This window comes from Catharus ustulatus, chromosome 6 (genome assembly GCF_009819885.2).
Source record: "Catharus ustulatus isolate bCatUst1 chromosome 6, bCatUst1.pri.v2, whole genome shotgun sequence".
Classification (NCBI taxonomy): domain Eukaryota; kingdom Metazoa; phylum Chordata; class Aves; order Passeriformes; family Turdidae; genus Catharus; species Catharus ustulatus.
In genome coordinates this window covers 14,743,217-14,759,637 of record NC_046226.1, presented here as the reverse complement: position 1 = coordinate 14,759,637, position 16,421 = coordinate 14,743,217, and the positions used below count along the sequence as shown (strand labels likewise).

At 42.4% G+C, this 16,421-nt stretch overlaps 1 protein-coding gene across 2 annotated transcripts in view; it reads left to right on the top strand.

The window, feature by feature from the left end:
* Nucleotides 1-15,241, top strand: part of C6H14orf132 (chromosome 6 C14orf132 homolog) — a 42,973-nt gene extending 27,732 nt beyond the window's left edge. For both annotated transcript variants that reach the window (XM_033062129.1, XM_033062128.1), the window contains exon 2: nt 7,264-15,241. In XM_033062129.1, the coding sequence (XP_032918020.1) occupies nt 7,264-7,488 (225 nt within the window). In that variant the 3' untranslated portion in view covers nt 7,489-15,241. The remainder of the gene's footprint in view (nt 1-7,263) is intronic.
* Nucleotides 15,242-16,421: the final 1,180 nt, after the last annotated feature.

Genomic DNA, 16,421 nt, shown 5'->3' with positions numbered 1-16,421 from the left:
TTGGGTTGTTCCTTCCTAAATATCTAGACATCTGTTGATCCAGGCAGCTCTTAGTGTGTGTAGTTCAACAGCAAGGGTCAAACCTCTAGCAGCTGAGATACTGCTGATGTGGAACAACTTTGAATAGTGCTATCATATAAAAGGACAAAGACGTTGTATCTAGCCTAGCATGGGTCAGAAAGCAGTGGAGGAAGTAATGCACAAGTCCCAGGAATATAATGGTTTGGAAGAAAAGCAGAGATTGATAAAATGGAAAGTTTTTTTAACAATATTAAAATACAGGTGAAATCCTGATGCCTCCATGTTGGAGTGAAAAGTTTCCATTGCCACTGGTAGGGTGAATATTTTGACAACTGTATTTTGAAAATAAGCAGCTGGTTTTTTTAATCTTATCAACCTAAGACTGATTTCAGGGTGAAGCAGGAATATTAATCAATTAAAATGAGAATTTGAAGCTAGTTGCATAAAACATTTTCATGGATCTTCCTCTCCAGAATTAGACGTATTTAATTCAATTAAAGAGGATTGCCTTAGGTGGTGGTTAATTTTGGGTGTGGGTTTAATGTGTTCAAACTAATCCACTTGCAGTGAACACAGAACAAGTCCTGATTGTCACTGTGCACCCAGTCTGCATTGTAAGCAGTAGGGTGACATTCAAACAGTGAACAGAAGAACTTGGTTCTCCAGATATTGCCTGTAAATTAATAATCACCAATAAGACATCTTCATTTACAGTGTGTGCTTTAGATAAGGAGAATATATATATGTATCTTTTTGTGAGACACAAGAGAATTACTGTGGGGAGAATACTGGTCATGTGGGGTATCTCTTTAGTAAAAAACATCTATTTAAAAAGAGCTTAAGAATTAAGATGTTATGATGAATTTGAGAAACCCATACAATGCTGCTGCCTTTGGCAACTGTGTAAAATAAATTTATGACTGCAGGTAGAATGTTTTCAGGAGCAAATATGCACTGCAGTAATCACAGGCTACCAGGGCAGAAGGAAATAAAAATTTCACTTTATGTATTCAAATCATACCATCTTGCAAAAATATATCTAAAATTTAACAAAAATGAAACACTGGAAAGTTAGATATTCTGACATACAAACATGGATTTTACAAAACAACACCTGAGCTGTGATGACATTTCCCCTCTTAGCATCCCATTCCTAGAGTGATGATTGGTGAGACCAGGGCAAAGATACAGCAGAGCTGTTAAAGCTGCTGCTGAGGTTTCTTAGTTTCTCACTAGAAGATTCAGCTGTGCTTTCAAACCTGGGTTCCCAACAAGGTAGCAGCAGCCAAGTGCCACAATTCTCCAGCTGACTATGAAAAAATGTCAGACACCTGATTCCCAAAGAAATGCAGCAATGTTATTGCTAAGGGATGGATTTTATATGATGCTGCTTGAGAATGTTATCATACTTACAGTATCAGTGACTGGTACCTGACGTGCTGTTTTTCATTCCTGTGAATCACATTGTTATAAAATAGGATTTTTCTGCTAACTAGAAAGGGTACACAGAACTGCTGAAGAGCCTGCTCTCCTCGTGACCCCAAAGCATGCCAGTGGGAGGTATTCATGCACAGTGGGTGTTCTCATTACCACTTGACTTTTTGCTGCTTGGTTTTCTGCCTGTTGCTATTTAATGATTTCAATTCTTTCTTTGCCAGTCCCAGAAGCCATTTAGCAAGCTATGCACTATTAGTGCTACTTAACAATCTCGACACAGTCACTAGGAAGGAGTTTCATTTCCAAACAGTGTTCTACAGCATTACCCCTTGCCATCTGCTCCTGTCATGTCCCTCACTGTCGTGTTTCCCAGTTAACTCTTTGCCCTGGGCTCCTTGTCCAGTGCTCTTGGGGAGGTGGCAGCCTTGCCTGAACTGTAAATACCCTCTGAGGCTAAAACAGACTGCAGGTCACTGTAATGGCAGTGACATAGGTGAAGGCTTTGAATGATGTAAATTGGCATATATTTGCTTTATAGAGGCACAGGCAGAAAAATAGAGCAGTCTCAGAGAGCATTGTAGGTTTCTGTCCTTAGCCTACTCTTAATCACAAGCACTTCACAGCTCCCATTAGTGTCAGGTCTGGAGGGTGCACAGCCTTTAATGTAAAATCTCAAATAAGACTGCAGAGGGAAGATACTGTACCTTATGGGAGAATGAAGACATCAAGACTGAGGATGAGATTCATTTCACTGAATTTAATCTACCAAAAAGATGGATTGCCAGTGATACTAATCATCCCTCTCTCCCGTGGAGAGAAGGCATATCTCCCAAGGATGATTTACATTACTCTAATCATTGGGCAACCCTGACTGTTAAGTGGTACCAATAGGCCAGATTGAGAAGGATTCTCAGCTTCAGATGAGCTCAGAGTCTGGATGAGTTCATGGTAGCAAAATTCTTTGCAAGTTGTTAAATCCATAGCAATAGTGTCTGGCTTGTGAACTTCCTAAGCTGAAAACAGAGCTGTGAGTTATTAAGGGGTAGTATCAGACATGTTTCTCCTGTTGTGCTGTTACTCTCCTAAGCATCTATTTATTTACTGCTGGAGGTAACACACAAGGGAGATGGACTTTCTGTTGGACACCATATGGCCATTCCTCGTGCTCTTATTTGAGGCTGCTGCAGCAATGAGAAGGGAGAATGCACATTTTGCGAGAGATGATTTTTGCAAATGGGAAATTGGCAGGAAGGTTTATTTTGAGATCTGTGGTGAAGTGCTACTGACCTACAAACAGAAAAACTGGAAGTCAGTCTTACAGAGAGAACCAGGTGCTGGATGTCAGTGCTTTACACCAGGTCACCTCAAGCCTTTCAGAGATTCAGATGAGCTGTTTCACCATGTGCTCCCCTCAGATGGTGCAGGCAGCTGGTTTGAGCCTTAGACAGTACAAGGAGACAGTACAAGGAGATTCAGATTTGACATAATTTACAGTGTGCTGTGTAGCTGTGCTGTTACATGGATGCTCCCTGCCTTTGTGACAGCACCAGAGAAACTAACAGGGTGGAAGCTTGTCATTTCAAATAGCTCATTGTGAGCACAGAATGTGTGCCCCAAAACCCAGGTATCAATCACCAGACCAGTGTTTATGATCTCCCACTGCACTGGGCACATGCACATGTGTACCTCTATACTTGGGATGATTGTTCAGTTGAAAGATTTTGCAGAATTGACTATCCTAAATGCTGATAGCCTTAAAATGATTTGCTAAGGAGGCAAGGATCTCTGGTTGAGCATTTTGCTGCCAGTATGATAAATGTATTCCTGTCATTTGCTGCAGAGATCTTTAATTAGAGTCTCTGTAGCTGTTACGTGGCATCATTGCTGCATAAATACACTTCTGTTTGAAGTCAGAACTGCCTTTTATGGCAATCTCTACATAAAAAGAAATTTTGATTAAACTGAGAAATGATTTCCTTATCAAATCCCAAGACATAAAAAAGGCCAATGGAATTGGATTCAAAACATCAAGCTGGGCTTTTGAAATGGAAGGTTTTGCTCTCTTTTAAACCACACTGTGTTTTAAACTGCCAGCAAAAATCTTTGATGCAGGGAGAACATACCAAACTTTACTTTTGCAATTTCCTGCTTGGTTTCTTGTAAACTGCTTTTGTCTAATCATATTTAATATCAAATATAATTTTATTTAATGTGGATTAAGTAGCATGACATATCCACTGTGGTCTTTCATCATTCTCTGTTTAATTTTGAATGTGACGATATTTTCTAGTACAGATGAAATTTGTTCAGCAGTCAGCTTAGAAAAAGAGTCTCTCTTTTATATCTCTGTAAAACGTTATGCATGGCAAGCAAAAAAATTGCTTCATTCTCAGACTTCTCAAAGTCTTTGGTGTGGCCTATAGATTACAGCCAATGTATAGAGGAGAGATGGGTCATCCTCACATGCTGTCCTCACATTTCAGCAGCCTCCATAGCACAGCTGCACAAGCCAGAATGGGTGTAGCTTGGTTCCAAAGGGAGAGGTTACTGAGTGAATCAAAATGTGATGCAGGAGATGAAGGATAGGGTGCTAAAAGACAACTTTTCAGTGTTGTGAGTATCTGACAGGGCAGTTTAGGGCTGAAGGTGTAGCAGCCTTCTGTGATATGGCCGAATGAAGGCAAGGCTTGTTCCTCTGTTATTCATAGGCCATGGTGACTTTGGCACTCGTGTTTCAGTACAAGAGAGCCCTATTGAGAAAGGGAGAAAATAACACCAAAACCCCAAAGGCACTTACTAATAGGTGTCAAACAGGAGATTGTGTCTAAAGGTTGGAGGAAGACAGCAGCAGTGTGGAAACCACTGTGAGGAAGGAAAGGTTGTTGGTGTCACAGTGAGGGAGTTTCTTATGGACAGTATTCCCGGACTTTTTTAGCTTTCCCTGAAGCCCTGGACTCCTACCAGATCCAAAAGGGGAATGTAGGTAGGATGCACTGATATCTAGGTTTAACTCACTGCTCAAGATCAAACCAATCATCGATGCCATGATGGAATTTTGGCAGAGAGATTTAGATATGTGACTGTTTGGTGTTTTAAATCCTATACATCTGTGGGCTCGCCTACCTACCTACAATCCTCACAGAGTTTGGTTGCAGAGTACTGCAGAGACTTGAGGCTTTACCATACCCACAGTGCTCATGTTTTCTTACAGGATATTCAGAAATGTGTGTCTTGAGCATTTATAATTATGTTAAGCAGATGTTCTACAACTTTTTCTGAAACAATGTCCTATACTTAGATGATACTAGGAGCCTGCAGTGAGTCAGGAGAGGCTCTTACAGCTCTGCATTCCCAAGCATACAAGGGAGAAAGAAGGAAGCACAAAGCTTTTATGTGAACCTTTCTTCGTAGTAACAGGTCTTTGTACTGCAGTAGGTATACTTCTCTTGCCTGAATGAGGAGTCCATTCATTTGCAGGAGGATGTACAGTAATTTCACGAATACAAGCCGCACCAATTTGACTAAGATTTTGCTCCTAAACCGGAAATGCGGCTAATAATCAGGAGCGGCTAATACAACCTCAGAAGTGCCTGCCAGAGTGCTGAGCCGAGCAGCTGCAAAGTCGGCATTTTGCGATTGTTACAAATCGCTACTCTGTTGCACTGCGGGTGGAGCCTGGCTCCCTGCAGGCAGCACGGGGGGTGGGGAGAGAGGCGGGAGAGCTCTCTTTCCTCCTCTGCCACAGCCCAGGGGAGAGACGGAGGGGGCCCGGCGCCGCCATTGCCGCGGCCCGGGGAGGAGAGGGGGGACCCGGGCCGCCCCTACCGCGGCCCGGGGAGGGGGGGGAAGCCCGCGCCGCCATTGCTGCGGCCCGGGGAGGGGGGGGGAAGCCGGCGCCGCCATTGCTGCGGCCCGGGGAGGGGGGGGGAAGCCCGCGCCGCCATTGCTGCGGCCCGGGGAGGGGGGGGAAGCCCGCGCCGCCATTGCTGTGGCCCGGGGAGGGGGGGGGAAGCGCGCGCCGCCATTGCTGCGGCTCGGGGAGCCGACGGGAGCCCCGCGTAGCCATTGCCGCGGCTCGGGGAGCCGACGGGAGCCCCGCGCAGCCATTGCCGCGGCTCGGGGAGCCGACGGGGTGCTTTGTCCCCGCCCGCCGCCGCCGCGGCAGGAGCAGGGAAACTCCGTCCCTGCCCGCTGCCGGCGCCACGGGCGCGGGAAAGCTCCGTCCCCGCCCGCCGCCGCTGCCGTAGGAGCGGGGGAAGCTCCGTCCCTGCCTGCCACCGCGGGGCAGCGCCGACCCGGGGTGACCGAGCCCAGTGGTAGCGGCGGCCGGCCCCGAGCGGCAGCACCGGGCTGGGCCACCTGGCCCCGTCAGCGGCCCCTAGCGGGCCGAGCCTGCACAGCCTTAGCTCAGCCAGTAAACCCCGCCCTCCCGCGGTTCTGTTACTAATTGCACGCGGGTCCTCGCTGCGAACGACAGAGCGGCTTATATTCGGGTGCGGCTTATCTATGGACAAAAACCGAAATATTTGCCAACACCCAGAGATGCGGCTTATACTCAGTGCGGCTTGTATTCGTGAATTTACTGTAATTTTATACCACTATGTAGAAGCAGAATTGTGACAGGCGGCGACCTCTTTTATGGTCAGAGATCACGCACCTGCACATTAAAGGGTGGTCTGAGAATTCTTGTTTTGCAGCCAGGGCGCAGCAGGGCACAAAAAAAGACTTGAAAGCTGATGTTCCGAGGTTTCCAAGGTTGTTTATTCTTTCTTATCTAAGGAATTTTCTGTCTACCTTACAGCGGTCCACTCTGCAACTCATCCAAGGCTGTTGTCCTGCCCTCTGGGGCAAGACTTATCTTTTATACCCTAATTTACCTCTACTTTATTTACAATTAATCACCAATACTTTACACCCACTTTACACCGTGCAGTTTTTCCACAAAAAATACTCCTTGAACCCTGAAAAATATGTGTTGTGATCTAGGATGAAGTTGGGAAGACTGGAACATGTAAAAGAACAAAGTTAAACAGTTTCTTCTTCCTTCATCTTTTCCATAGTGTATCGAGTAACTGCTGTCTTACCCAGAACATTTTCTGGTACTGCTGAGAAATCCACCAAAGCACCAAAGAAACTTTGTCCTTCCCCGTGGGAGAAGTCTGGTGTGGGAAAACCTATAGAAATCTGTCCTTTACTGCATTGTGATGGAGCCTTTCAAAGTCAAATTTTAAGTTTTCCATTGTATCAGTTTATAAATCCTATATTGTTGCAGTGTTTTGCAAGTGAAGTTAGTGCAGTAAGTACACTCCACCTCTTTTACAGTAAGAACTTTATACATGATCTCTACATAAATCAAGAGTTTGCTTCTGAGTGATACATAAGAAGAGAGCAAATTCTTTGCATCAGATCCTCATCGTGCTTGTGCAATGTCTTGCAGTGACACAATACCTTTGCTGGTAGTCACAAAATAATCCTGTTGCTATCAACTCAAATTCTGGTATGTAAGTGCTTTGTGTATATGGCTATCTCTTCTAAATGTATATGATTACTTAGGCTGACTTGAAGCCTGCATGCTAGCTCTTCTGTATATTGCATGTGTGATCTGTAGGTTTTCTTCAGTAATATTGATTCAAACAGAAATGGGAGAAGTATTACAGTCTGTGATAGTCCTGCAAGGTTAGCACCACATACTTGAAATCTCAGTAATTTTGCAAGTTAGCTAATGGTTAGTCTTTAATAATGACTGAGACAGTGCAAAAGCAGATATTAGCTTTCAGCCTGATTTTGCCATGTTTTTCTTCACAGCTTCCTGTTATGGGAGGAGCCTTTATGGACTCACCCAACGAGGACTTTAGTACAGAGTACTCCCTGTTTAACTCCTCAGCCAACGTCCATGCAGCTTCTTCCATGCAGAATCCACCAGAAGAGACATCCCGTTCTTCAAATGATGCCATATTGTTATGGATTGCAATAATAGCAACAATTGGAAATATTGTGGTTGTGGGAGTGGTGTATGCCTTCACCTTCTAGGATGACTGTCACTACAAACACTGGAAGAAAGGAAATCTTCAACAGTATTTGTCATGTGTATGTATGTATGTGTGTATATATACATGTATATCTATATAAATACATATAAGTAGAGACTTTGTTGATTAAGTGCTGCCACAGTCATGGAAATGAAGTGCAAATTAATCATCTTAAGTCTTGATGGCAGAAAGTTTGGATGCAAATTGTGTGGAGGTGAGAGCTTTATCTGAGAACAGAGCCAATACCAGTTTTGTATAGAAATGTAATAAAAGAGGGATCAACTTGGATATAGTAAATACAGAGAGATATTTATATAGAAAGTGCTTATTTTCTACTGTAGATTTTTCTAGCAGTTCTTCTGCAGTTTGTCAGCTTTCTTCCTTTTTGTGCATTTTTTACTGTGGTATAATGTTATATGGAATTGTTTCAGGTCATGTTTCTGGACATCTTAATTTCCTAGATGGACCAAGTGGTTGGCATTGGCTCGGTTCTGATGAAGTCCAAGTTCATCATGTGTGTCTTCAGCATGGCTGAAGGTAGACTCCTGGGCTGGGTTCAAAATCATGAGTCTCACAGCCATGGCAGGCAGATGCAGGCTGTCTATTACTTGCTTTCCAGTATCAGTAACTGGAGCTGGGAATCAGTGAAATGATGCTGAACCTGCCTGCTGTTCAGGGGGAGGTGCAGCTATTGCTGCTCTGCAGACCCTCCAAATTTCAGGGGAGAAAATGAAAAAGAGTAGCAGTACAAGTTCCCATTTCTGTCTAGAGGTACTGGGTTGCAGTGATTTGTATATGCATCCCTTCCAGGAAACAAAAGCCTAATACCACACTTATCTCATTGGACTGCAATCCAGATTTCTTACAGCAGCTGTGTGCTTTCATAGTGTTATTAATGTACTGAAAGAATTATGGGAAAATTATGAAGCCTAATTAATAGTGAATATGTCTATGAGAAAGATTAAATTGAAAGAAAGGTTGGGCACTTCTGTCCTTATGTGGGAGTGAATTCAAGAGTCAGGTATGTCCTGGGGTAGAAACAACACAAGAAAAGTAATAAGTGTCAGAAGTGCAAATGCTTCTATCTCACTAACAATATATGTCTGTGTTCTGATGAGGGTCTTGGAAGTGATTTTTTTATAGCTGGCTTTAGGTAATGACTCTGATTATCCTTTGGATTTGTTCCACTGAGAGGCAGCATTTTTAATGCATTTTTTCCATGGTTCATTTTCAAGAGCTGTATCTTTTCAAGACAAGCTGCAGCCTTCCCTGCTTGAGAGACTGCAAAATCTTGAGAAAAGAAAAAAAAAATCCCCGCTGTTGGAAATCTTCCTTCACTCCCGTAAAAATTAAGCAACAATACATAAAATGTTTGCAGCAGACAAATTCCTCTTATCTATGTCTGCCTGTACTGTCTAGGTTTTCTGTGTCATACAGCTACTACCCTAATTCCAGAAAGCCTTGTCTGCGGGTACAGAGACTATTTTTGCCACTTGCCTGCCACTGAGCTTGAGGCTGGGCTAAGAGCTGCTGAGTGTATAGAGAGCTTTGCATTTTCCTCTTTTCTCTTTAAACCCATTTTCCTGCAGGGCTGGTGGACAGTTACTTGAATCAAAGCAGCATGCCCCAAATCAGTATTTATAACCACTCAGCAGTCTCTGTATATTTTTTCCCCTCTCCATGAACTGTCTTTAAAGCTAGGAAAGATGCAAACAGAGCTAGCAAGGGGGAGAAAAGAAATTAGGTTATTTTGAGGTTGAGAAAAACAATTATGAGCTTCTGTGTATGTTGTTATTTCCCTATTTGGAGGCAGAATTTTGTGAAGATGGTTGAGGACAGACAAGACCTATAGTGGAAAAAAGTTTGAGAAGCCCAGTTCTGGAAGATTAGAGGGAAAGAAAGAAAATTCTGTCCAATAAAATAACTGTAGTCCTAAGAATGATAGAAAAATTATGATTTTAATTTACTAAAATAGCTATTTATTCCTTCATAGCCACAGGATAATGAAAAGCGGGGGAACTGGATAAATGGTGTACTTTATTTGGTTTTGCACCCTTCCTTGTTCTTGCTGAGCAGAAGGGAAACTGTTGGGAAGCTGCAGAGAAGTTTCCAATGAAGACTTGAGCAGGACAAGGTCTGGTGTGTAAACATGCAGGATCTGTGAAAATATTGCTTAATGTAATGTACTGTGCCCAACCATTTTCTGATATTCTGCTGCCTTTGTAATTGTATTATGGACATGTATCATGTATCATTGTTGCTCATGGACTTTTCTTCATTGTTCCTGCAGGCTGTCTAGTTAGGCCAGATCCTGCAAGCATTTTTGCATAAAGAGCAGAACATTTCCACCATGCCTAAAACCAGTTTGACACAATGGTACTTCCCCAGTGGGATTATTCTGCTGCCTAATGAATTTGCCAGTGAAGTGCTTTGCTTAAATTTCCTAGAATATTAATCTTAGTGCAATTAGCAATGTTTGCATCTCTCTCCCAGAGCACTGGACTAAACTCTTCAACCATGGAGAAAAACATTAGAGTGGGAACAGCAAAGGACCACTTTTCTTTAATGAAACCAAGTGACACTTTTGTGTTGCTTTTCCCAAAGAAAATGCCCTACTTTCATGTGAAACTGATAGTAATTGCAGGAGTGCTGGAAAACAATGAGTTCCATCTCCTGCATCCAGATCATCATCATACATACTCTCATCGTTAGAGGCTGTGTTGTCAAGAGGGGCCAGACAAAACTTTAATTTAAGTAATTGGCTTGACAGGGTGACATGGCAAGCTGGGTGCAAGCAGCAAGTGTAGGCATTTCCTGCCTCATAGTTAAACTGCACAACTCTGTCAGGAGAAAAAGTTAGTTTTAGGATGCAGGTACAAGGATACTGGATGTGAGGGTCTGTGTGGAATATTGGGAGGTGTATTGAAGATCCCTAAATTGCAGTGGCCAGAGCTGATTCAAGCCTGATCTATTTTCATAGTGACAATATGCACACTATATTTCTGGATGTTGTGCTCTAGCTTTGTCCACTAAAACCACTTCTCTCTTCTGGGAGGTTAGCAAAGGTTTAAATTAAACCATTAAAAAGGGGACTAATTCATCATTAAGTTCAGAGAAGATACAGAGGGGAATGGAGCAGTGGCTGCGTGGTGGATGTTTCACAGCATGGTCCTGTGAAATATGTTGCCTCAACACAGCTTGACTTGAAGCATTGAAGCTTCTCCTTTCCTTAGAGTCAGGCAGCTGGCTAATTGATGTCACTCACTGAGGAGTGATGAGGAAATCCAAACACATCCCCCAGAGCTGTTTTCTGAAGCCTTTATTTAAAAGAAGAGGGTTCTATGCTTTGCTGAGGGCTTTGTGTATCAGTCTGAGAAAATGATTCCACTTGATCAGTGCTTCAATTAAAAATGTCTGGCACAAATAGGAGTTAGAAAATCCTGACTGCAGTTCTGTGGTAGATGAAGCAAACCACTTTCTATATACTCTGCCTCTGGAGGTTTTTTACCTCCAGCTCTGTTGTGCAACCTCATCGTACAAATACAAGAAGCAATTTTGCAAAGTTACCAGTGAGCCAAGGAAGACAAACTGGGGTGCCTAATGATTCTCTTCTAGCCATGGCCTCTATTATTACCAAATAATCAAACTCCCTCTAAAGAATTTTTTTTTCTCAAAGCAGCCAGCAGCTCAACACAGCAGCTGTGCAGCCACCACAGCAAGGAGACAATTATTCAGGTGGGTGCAATGGCACATTAGAAAGGAGAACTGAGTGGGCAAACTCACACAGCTATTCCTGTTGTATTTTTATCTGCAAGTAGGAGTCTGTGCTTGCCCACAGCATTAACACCCTGTACTTTTGTGTCAACACACTTGCAAAACTGAAAAATTGATTTTGAAACTGATGCAACAATAGTAGCAGAGAGACTCATCTGCTACAAATAATGTATTTAGCCTTTTCAGTGGGCATGTGAGGTCATAGATATCTCAGAAGTAATGAGATCCCTGCTCCAAAATCCTCTTTGCAATAGGACTTGAGGGCAGTCAGCATCCCACCCAAGTGCTGAGCAGACTGTAATAACCAGCCCCAAATCAAGAGTGAATAGAAGCATCCAGCCATTAGTGTCTTACACCCATTTGAACATAAAAGAAAAAATACACCTTTGTGTCTAGGACTAAAACCAGGAGCCTCTGTCTATGGGTTGTTATGTGTTTTGTCTATTATTAAAAGCTTTTGTTTTGCTATTTTCAAGCAATTCCAGTTGTTAATATCATCTTCACATTTCTCTGCAGGCTGCTTAGAGTTATTAATTTCATGTAGCACTGTCCATTTATCCAAGGTAATTTGACTGAGTTTCCTGTGGCTAATCACAGAGTAGAATCTGGAAAATTGCTCTTTTTAAGGGTGATTTCCATTTGAGATAAATAGACTAAGGATCAGAATCCCAGATCAAAATGCATCTGTGCTTTTGGAACATCCGGAGCTCTGGAGAATTGGATTTTGTGTAGTTAATGCTTGGGAAGGGAAGGGCAGGGAGGTCCCTGGTGATAATGCCAGCCATGGGGTCTGCCAGGCAGAGCTGAGTGGTTCAGTAACTGCTGCTGTGTCCCTCTGAGCCCTGCTGGCTCCCTGGACACACAGCCAGAGCTGAGTGTGAGCTAACCCACCAGGTAGAGCATGTCCCTCCTCACCTCACAGCCTGCTAATCCTCAGGAAACCAGCACATACATTCCATACACGGAAGAAGAGCCAGAGATCAACATTGTGTTAGCTGTATTGTTACTGGTACATTGTTCAGTCACCATAAGGTCAAAAACAGGGGTGGTTTAACATGCATTTAACCCTTTACCCCTAGTCTGGGAATGTCCTAAAGCAGTCAAGGCATCCTGAGCCCTAAGTCTCCTACTGCCCTTAATCTGACACTAACTTTTTGTGTTTCCTCATACAACCCATCTTTGCCTTTTACCCTGTCTTTTCAGCTCAAAACAGGGAAAATGAAGTCACCACTATGCTCTTCTCTGGACATGTAGGAGCTCCTAACACCTGAGGACCAGCCATGTCCCATTTTAGTTTGTGGTCCTTCAGGCACAAAGAAGGAAGAAAGTGTCCAATTCCTACATAAACAGTTCCATATTTGCCTTTGCAGAACAAAATGCATGACAATTCTATCTCATTCTGGCCTGCCCCAGAGCATTTACACTGAAACAACATGGCCAGATCTACTTTTGCTGGTTTGGAAATTACAGCAACACAGCCAGGAACTGGAAAAGAAAACCCTGGAAACATAAACATGTCACAAACATCTCAAGGACATGTCTCTGAAGACAGTTTTTTCCTGAGTGACAGAGGCAGACTTGAGCTGTTGGTAGCAAGGCAAGTGTCCTTTTGTGTGAGCAGAGATAGTCTCCTTCTCTTTGGGAATTCTTGGGAGCATCATGCCACTCATTCTATCTTCTCAGGCTACTATTTTCAGTTGTAGAAAATACTCTAAAAGGTTCCTGTGTTGATAGATACATATAAGATTTACCTCCCAAAGCTCTGCTCAGTCTTCCCTGCAAAAGCAAAAGCCACCCTACTTTCTTTAGCATGGAATGTTAATGAGTCAAGTATCATCTGCACAGTAGCATTGTCTTATTTTAATCTTCAGTTTTTTGCCAGTAGGTCTCAAATGAGATCCTGCTATTAATCCAGACTTTAAAGATGCTGAGAACAAAAACAAGCTAGAGAATCACAGAATGTCTGCAAAGTCACTGCCCAATCCTTTAGGCTGTACCATTCCTCCCCATATTACCCTGGTATGAGCTCACATCCATCTCTTTAAAATCATTGTCACCATCACATTGTCTCTATCCCTTCATTTTGTTTTTCCCCTTGTTTTGTTGTATTCTTTTCATTCCTTGGTATGAGAGCATGTGAGCATTTGGAAGCCAGCAGTGTTCTTCAGTCTTTTTTAGCCAGCTCCTTGACTGACCTCTGAGAGTAAGGTTAGTGATCAGAAAGGGCATTTCACAGTGAGGGCAAAGAACAGTAACACAAGGTCTCTTCTTGGGGAGAAAATCTTAATGATTATCTGCCTTAGCAAAACACAAAGTGTTTCCCCTAAGCAGAGGAGCAAGATGTGGCCATGAAGCTTGGTAACTGTGTTGTTAGTACCCATACAGTGCAAAGTTACCTTTCAAAAATTCACTTTATAAATACACTGCGCTGTTCTGCAGCCAGCATTTACTGAGCTTTTCCCAACCCAAAATCCTTTGTTTTTTTAGCAGATCAGAATCAGTGTTCATGCTCTTGGGGTAAGGTGAGGGCAGCAGGATTGGGCCCTAAGGAGAACAGAAAAGCTCCATGTGATTTCCTGTGAGGTCAGGGCCATTAAAGAGCAGCCTATTCAGTAAAGAAACACAGTCACAGTGTGCTAAGCCATTTCAAATTTAGTCACACCTGCAGTTCTCAGATGCACAGCCAAGCTTTTATAGCCAGACTGAGCATTGAAATCTCATTGTACCCAACAGAAAGTGCGTTCTTTTGCCAGAAATGGGGGAGCTTTGCAGCCTGGCGTTCTGGGAGCTTCCTGAGCTGCAGCCATTACGGTGATATCACATTTCCTGAGGGGGTCACTCCCACTAATGAACAAATAAGATTGAACTGTTCCAGGTCTAGGCCTAAAACCCAGCTCAGCTGCTGCCTTTCTAAGGACGATTGAAGTTCCTGAGCCTGCACCCTGCTCTATCCAGAGAGACCTTTGCCTCCACCTGGAGTCAACTGCATTAATGACACTTCTTCTATGCTTTGGCATCTGCTTCACTGGATCAGTTTGCAGGACTAGCTGTGGGTTGCTGGGGTTTCATTTTAAATGTAAAAATGTCTGTAATTTCCTAGTCAAAAGCAAGAAAGAAAGCAGAGTGCTGTATTTTTTTAAATGAGAAGGTAATAAAGCCTGAATCTGAATATTTTGATAGATGTGCTGGAAGGATATATAATGTAGCAAACAGTTGCACTATTTTTTTTTCCTAGTATGAGTACTTGTCCTAAGAAATATTTGTTCTTTCTCTAAGTCCTCTTCCAGTTCTGAAGTTTGGAAGTTTAGGAGTGGAGTACAAAGTCTCAGTGAAATGTGAAGCTTATGTAAATAAATCTGTTAGTTAGCTTTGTGAGGTAACCTATTACGATTGTTTTTAAGTTATCTCAAATACTGCCTAATTATGTGGGGCTTTTTCCCCCCAAGAAAGCTAAATTGTGACACTTCTGAAAGCATCTGTGCTCCACACAAAGCCACAGTCATATGGAAACTATATTCTTCAGTTCATGTAAAGCAGCTTTACAGGAGCCCTTTAGTATGCACTGTTACTTTTTCTCAATAATCCTGGACAATTTGATTCTCTTGTGCTTTCTCTCTGCTACCCTGTTTTGTACACTATCAGGTTTGCAGGGATTCTCTGTATTGTTTTTGTAATACATGGGTTGGTTTCTAGAAAAATCTTAACTGTTGTAATTATTGTTCTTGGATTGTGGAGCTCTATCTGTAAAGACAAAAACAACTTTTAAAATGCCCTCTGCATTCTCCAAGTTTACTGTAACTAGCAAGTTTAGTTAAGAGAAATGTATTCTTTTAAGCTCCTGTTATGTTCTTTTCCAGTTATTGACTGCTTTCACAATGTGTGTACTTAGTACTGGTTTATTCCTTTACTATGGTGAAAATGCCAAGTTTTGTTAATTATCAGATGGAAATTGTGGTTTTGGATAAAGTTCTTCAAATTGATAATGGTGTATGATTTTTTATTCTGTTCTCAGTTTACTTGAGAGTAGTTAGAAGTCTGGAATTGCAGTTATTTAATTATTACCTCCGGTGATACTCTGACTAGTAATTTCTTGCAATTTATGAATCTGCGTGATTTGGTAGCCTTGGAAAATCTCTGTTGAATATATGGCATGGAAAGAACACTGTGGCTGTTTCTACAGAAATGCATTTACCAGCTCTCAAAGTCCAAGCAGTGCCTCAACACATCTGGGAGCCCAAAAAAAAGTCTTTTTTCCTTCAAGCAGCTCAGAATCCCTTACACCACGAGCCCTTGTGTCGCTGCTCTCTGCCAGTTCTCTCCTCAGCTGAGCTTGGCCATCCTGACCCACAGAGCTGTGCAGGTGCCTTTGTGTCTGGGGCCCCAAAATTCTGACCAAAGCCTTCTGGGGAATTAAAGGGGGCATCAGACCTCACTGCAGGATGTCCAGCAAGCTTCACCAAGGCAGACAGTGGCAGTAGGAAGAAAGGAAAGCATTTGGCTTTGCTAATGCAATACAGCATGTAGTTTATTATGGGCCTCTCCTGATGGTTCTCTTGAAGGGATTCAGTGAGGCAAGTTGAGTTTAGTTCTGCTGAAAGAATGACAAAAGCACATTCTAAGGGATCTCCTAAGCACAATTTAAAATTTAAAAATTGACTTACCTTTGAATGTAGCAAAGTCAGAGCATCATGAAGATGCATGAACCAATCCTGATAGCAAGTCTGACAAAAATTTATTTAAAAAATAAAAATAAAAGACATTTTTTTGTCTAGTCCCAGTCTTTATCAATCTAGCAGCATTCCAGAATTTACCCATCAGAATGTGAGGTAGTGCAATTGCTACACTACAGCAATACTGAATTATAATTCACTTTTCCATTGCAACTATGGAATCATACAGCTCACATTTCTGTTCATTTGTAAATTCTGCCAATATTAAGAAATGAGTATACTCTAGAAATGGTAGAGAATGTTCTGTTCAACAGTCATTTAAAAATTTAGCTGTGTGTGTTCTGGCTAATAAAACCAACTGAAATTGTCAGCAGTGTTTTTTGCACAGCATTATCAACATAAACAAGCTGTTCCTAATGTAAATTGCTCTGTAGTGAGACTAACAAAGAACATCAGTCTTTTAGCCTAAGACAGCCTGTCCATGATATCA